Source organism: Habropoda laboriosa, unplaced genomic scaffold (genome assembly GCF_001263275.1).
Source record: "Habropoda laboriosa isolate 0110345459 unplaced genomic scaffold, ASM126327v1 scaffold67, whole genome shotgun sequence".
NCBI classification, from domain to species: domain Eukaryota; kingdom Metazoa; phylum Arthropoda; class Insecta; order Hymenoptera; family Apidae; genus Habropoda; species Habropoda laboriosa.
The window spans coordinates 336,724-341,222 of record NW_017100242.1 but is presented as its reverse complement, the minus strand read 5'-3'; the positions used below and the strand labels follow the sequence as shown (position 1 = coordinate 341,222).

Sequence of the window (4,499 nt, the reverse complement as noted above, 5' to 3'; positions counted from 1 at the left end):
GGAAAAGCGTGTTTCAAGTGGTGTATTCTGTGTGATAAAATATCCTTACACGTAGTATTTAATATTCTTCCTCTTATCCTTTTCGAATTAATCAATTCTACCAACGCACGGTATTCATTCCTCCATTTCAAACTACAATAAGTCACAAAATTAAACAATCCAATATCATGCAATAATACAGCACACTTTCCAATTACCAAAAACACCAAAACACTCCTCAAAATAAAAGGGTTAAAAAGTGAGATCTCCAAATATTCCAAAAAAAATTTAGAAAAATTAAAAATTAACAGATAAAACATTTTACCTGATAAAAGCGGAGTATCTCGCGGATTGTTTCTCTTATTAAAAAAAAAAAAAGGTAATTAATTTTTAACGAAGCAACTGACGTTTCCCTCGCTCCACTCGTGCACTAAAACGCACGTGGCCAGGCGAACGAGAGAATTAAGACCAGTTACGAGGACACGAGGGAACGTCTGCTCGAACCTAGAGATAGAGTCGAAGCACACGCTTCGTTTAGCAGGGCCGTCGCGAAGCGTAATCGAGCGTACCGTCTCGCCGCTAATTCGTGTGCCTGAAACACGCCTCGCGTAGCCCTACCCTCTCCGCTCGAACGCTTTCTTTCCACTGATCGTTGCTAATTGTCCTTCTCCACGACGGAGAGAATTCTACCTAGATTCTTCTTCTCTTCGTTTACTTGGAAACGTTGTTGCACACGTGTAACGTAACGCAATCTCGTCAGGGCGGCACGATGACACGGGCACGATGACGAGGTGAAACGGGTTAAAGGGGAATTTCGTTGGGCTTTTCAGAGGTAATGGCGTAAAAGTGGAACAGATTGGGCGAATTTTCGGAAAATTATTTTGGGCGATGTTTCGAAGAAATTTGTAAAGAATGAATGTTGAAGATACTATGTCGTCTGTGAGGATTAGAACACCTAATTTCTTCACAAGTTAGATATTAAAATTCAGTAAAATAGAAATATTTATAAAATTATTTTCATTCATATTTCACAGTTAAAGTTTACAATTCTAAGTTTTCAAAATCCTCACTATTTAAACAAGCCTAATAACTTCAAACTTGCAATTAGAATAAGAACAACTCAATTTTACCAACAATTCCTGATAAATGAAAAGAAATTATGTCGCTAATTATTGTATTTCGTTACACAAAAATTTTACGAAAGCTCGTAAACTTCGTCCAATTAGACTTCCACCTAACTTCGTCCCCACAAAAATGACCCCTTCGAACGAACCACTCCCAATAACTCTTCCACAACATCCCCATCAACCCCTAATTACTCTTCATAACTTCACTCACCTATTGCTCTGCGTATTTCCCTTCCTCTGTCTTCCATCTCTGCCAGACTTGCAATTTTTCACCTTCGTCTCCGCACTCTTCACGATCCTCTCGTGCAGCCTCTTCTCCAAATCCCTCGACGCCTTCTGCAACTCCTCGAAGCTCGATTTCTCGCAGTCCTCCTCGAAGTTCGCCTTGTCGAAATCCGCCACGAATTCGTTCTCCTCGCTCGGATCGTCCAACGAGTACTCCTGATTGCCGCTCGACTGATGAACGTTGCCTCGATAGGGACCGAGGTCTATCAGCTTCTCGTTGCTGGAATCGTGCGACCAGGAAGCGGCAAGGATCGACGACGACGGCGGAGGCGTTGGGTCGCTGGCTTTTCGTCGATTCACCTGCTGGCTATCCTGCCTCGTCACAAGCTGTATCGGGATCGGTTTCTCGTTTTTGCTTCGTTTCGGGATCGCTGGCGGCCGCAGCGGTATCGGTGGTGGAGCTACCTGTGGCATCAACAAGTTCCCCGATATAGAATTCCCCTACCCGCGCTCCCTTTGTTCTGCTCGATCGAGCTGCTATCCCCTCGAGGATGCACCCTTTCACTTCTATTTTTTTTAACTTTCATGGGAAATAAAGGGAGATACTGTGTACACGTACTCCCTTTTTCCTGTGATTCAGTTTACATTTTTCCTCTTTCTGTGTTCAAGGGAGGGAAAAATAATCGTTGCTGCGGAGGAACGTTGTGAATTAGAAGAATGTGTGAATTTTTTCTGTGTGGACTTTTGAAGGATTAGAGAATAATGGAAGGTAAAATTAATATTTAATTCGTCTTTTTTCAGAAAGAAAGGAGTAACTGAGGAAGCAATTGAAAGACACTCTGTCAAAGGATTCCCCTTTTTAAGCAAGCTAGCTAGATCATTCGATTATTCCTCTCTTTCATCTACCCTCTAATAATCAAAGTTAATGTACAATTCTCTTCTCTGAAGCAAAAATCATAAAATGTGCATAGTGTTTTTTTTTCTTTGTTAAAGGAAATTAACATATGTGTGCATTCTATGTTAAGAATTAAAATTAACACACAATTGTCTATTTTTCTAAAAACGAAAAAAAGAAGTGGAAGATACTCTTTTAAAGGTATACTTGCGACTAGACTAGCACCACGAGCCCCAGTGTGACCATGTGTGCAGTGTGTGGAGTGGAAGGTGTGCGTGTGCCTACAGTGACGATTGACCCTGTGTCCAGACGCGTCTGTGCAAAGAACCGACCGATTCAAACTGATCCATTAAACCCTCGTTTGTCCACTAATTACGTGGACTGGCTCGAGCAACGAATTCTGCGACGAACGCTTCGTTCCTCGTTGCTTCTGCTCGATTTACTGCGACCGCTTAGAAACAGATTATACCGTAGCTTTTCGTTAATTCGTCGTGCGGCTAACTGTTACCTTTTGCTACCGAGATTTAGGCGAGTTTGCCCGTGTTTCGTTGGAGAAATTACACATGGTTTACCATAAGATTCTAATTAATCGTTGAAAGAAAGAAGTTCTAAGACTGAAAAGCTGTATTTTTTGAAATTTACCTATTCTAAAATATACTGTACTTCGTTTCGTCGTGATTTCTGAGAGAAATCAAGTTTATCGCGATACTGGTTATCGAATATTAACTAAAGTTAGTCTAAATGAAGTTTTCCAATCTTCTGATCGACACCGTATGATATATTCTATCTGAAACGAAGAATCACCGCGAACGTTAAAATTCTTTCCGATCAAAACGATAAAAAGCTGCTCGGTGAGTTTCATTAAACTTGTGATTTCCAGTTACGAATAAAAATATCTACGAGCATTCTACAGTTCGTGAAAATAAGAAACTCTAAAGGTGAAGTGTCACAGCTGAACAATTTTCTTGGATCGAACGGGTGAGAAGAATTCCAATTTACATTTGAACTCGAAATTTGTCTCCTTCTTCTTCTTCCTCCTCCTCTCACCGATTCAATTCCAAAAAATGCTACCATTCGCAAGAACGTTCTACCTCTAACGCGAACCAGTTCGCAACGCGAAATCTCCCCGGGAAAAATATCCGCGAACGTGGCACGTTTCGCGGGAGCAAGAAAACCGAGGTGAAAAAGCGTGTCGGTCGAACGGAAATCAACCGTTAATTGAAACAGCGAGACAATTTAAACTTCGCTTACCGCAGGTGTGGCGGAATGGCGGCGCGGTATCGGCGGTGGCGCGCCACTTCCGGTGGGTGGTGGTTCCGGAAGCAGGGACGTTCGAGCCGGTAACCCGACGCTGTGAATTCTACTCTGTCTAAAATTCACAAGAGAATGATCATCACCCGTGAGAAATAAACTCGACAAAGAGGAGCACAGGAGAGAAAGAAGGGGGGAAAGAAAGAATGAGCGAAGTTTTGGTTCGCGGTAAAGCTGCTTTAGGCATAAGGACCACCGACACTTCGCAAATATATTAATTACTTAATATCCCCATACTCTGGGCGTCTTTGAGGGATCACGCTCGCTAATTAGACAGCTCAATTCAGCGAGTGCCCTTTTAACAGCGGTGCTGCCTTTGTGGAAACCGTCCACTTGGAATCCATCTATGGAAGTGGTATTATAGAGGCTTAAGATGCGAGATAATTAATGCCCCGATTAATATCGAGGACAATCCTTACGAATTGAAACGCGAACGGTGCAAAGGTGTACACAGTTGAAGCTGGATAACGAGGTCTTTTGCTCTTCTAGGAATATAATCAATTGATCGTTTGCTTCTCGTGAAACATTTCTTGGTGTGCTAGAGTCGTTTGAAAAATTCGTGGTCTAAGAGCTTTTCGTTTATACTTATGTACGGAATTTCGTGGCTTTTTAATTTTTCTTCCGTGAAATGAAAGTGCTTCCAGTGACAGTAAAGAAGTGTCTAGTTTCTCACTTTGATCCATCTCTATTCCATCGCCGCAAACACCTCTACTTAACGAGATTTATCAAGCTTCCACAGTGTCGAAGTGTTTTTAATTGCCAAGATTTCTTCAGCATTGATAAAAGCGAGAAAGAAAAACGATAGAGCCGTGAAACTTCGAGCACACAAAGGATCACACATTGCACGGTAAAACTTGAAAGCACTTAATCCTTCACGTTTATTCCGCGTATTTTTCAAACGACCATCGTGATACGTTTTTTTTTTCTTTTTCACTTTGATTTAGATTTCCACGATTAACGCT

General features: G+C 41.7%; 1 protein-coding gene across 1 annotated transcript in view; it reads right to left on the bottom strand.

Annotated features, from left to right (window-relative positions):
• LOC108571895 (atrial natriuretic peptide-converting enzyme-like) overlaps window positions 1-4,499 on the bottom strand; it is a 20,409-nt gene that overhangs the window by 15,524 nt on the left and 386 nt on the right. Inside the window, exons 2-3 of the mRNA XM_017934053.1 lie at window positions 3,478-3,595; window positions 1,318-1,796 (exon numbers count right to left, since the gene is read on the bottom strand). Of these exons, the coding sequence (XP_017789542.1) occupies window positions 1,318-1,796; window positions 3,478-3,595 (597 nt within the window). The remainder of the gene's footprint in view (window positions 1-1,317; window positions 1,797-3,477; window positions 3,596-4,499) is intronic.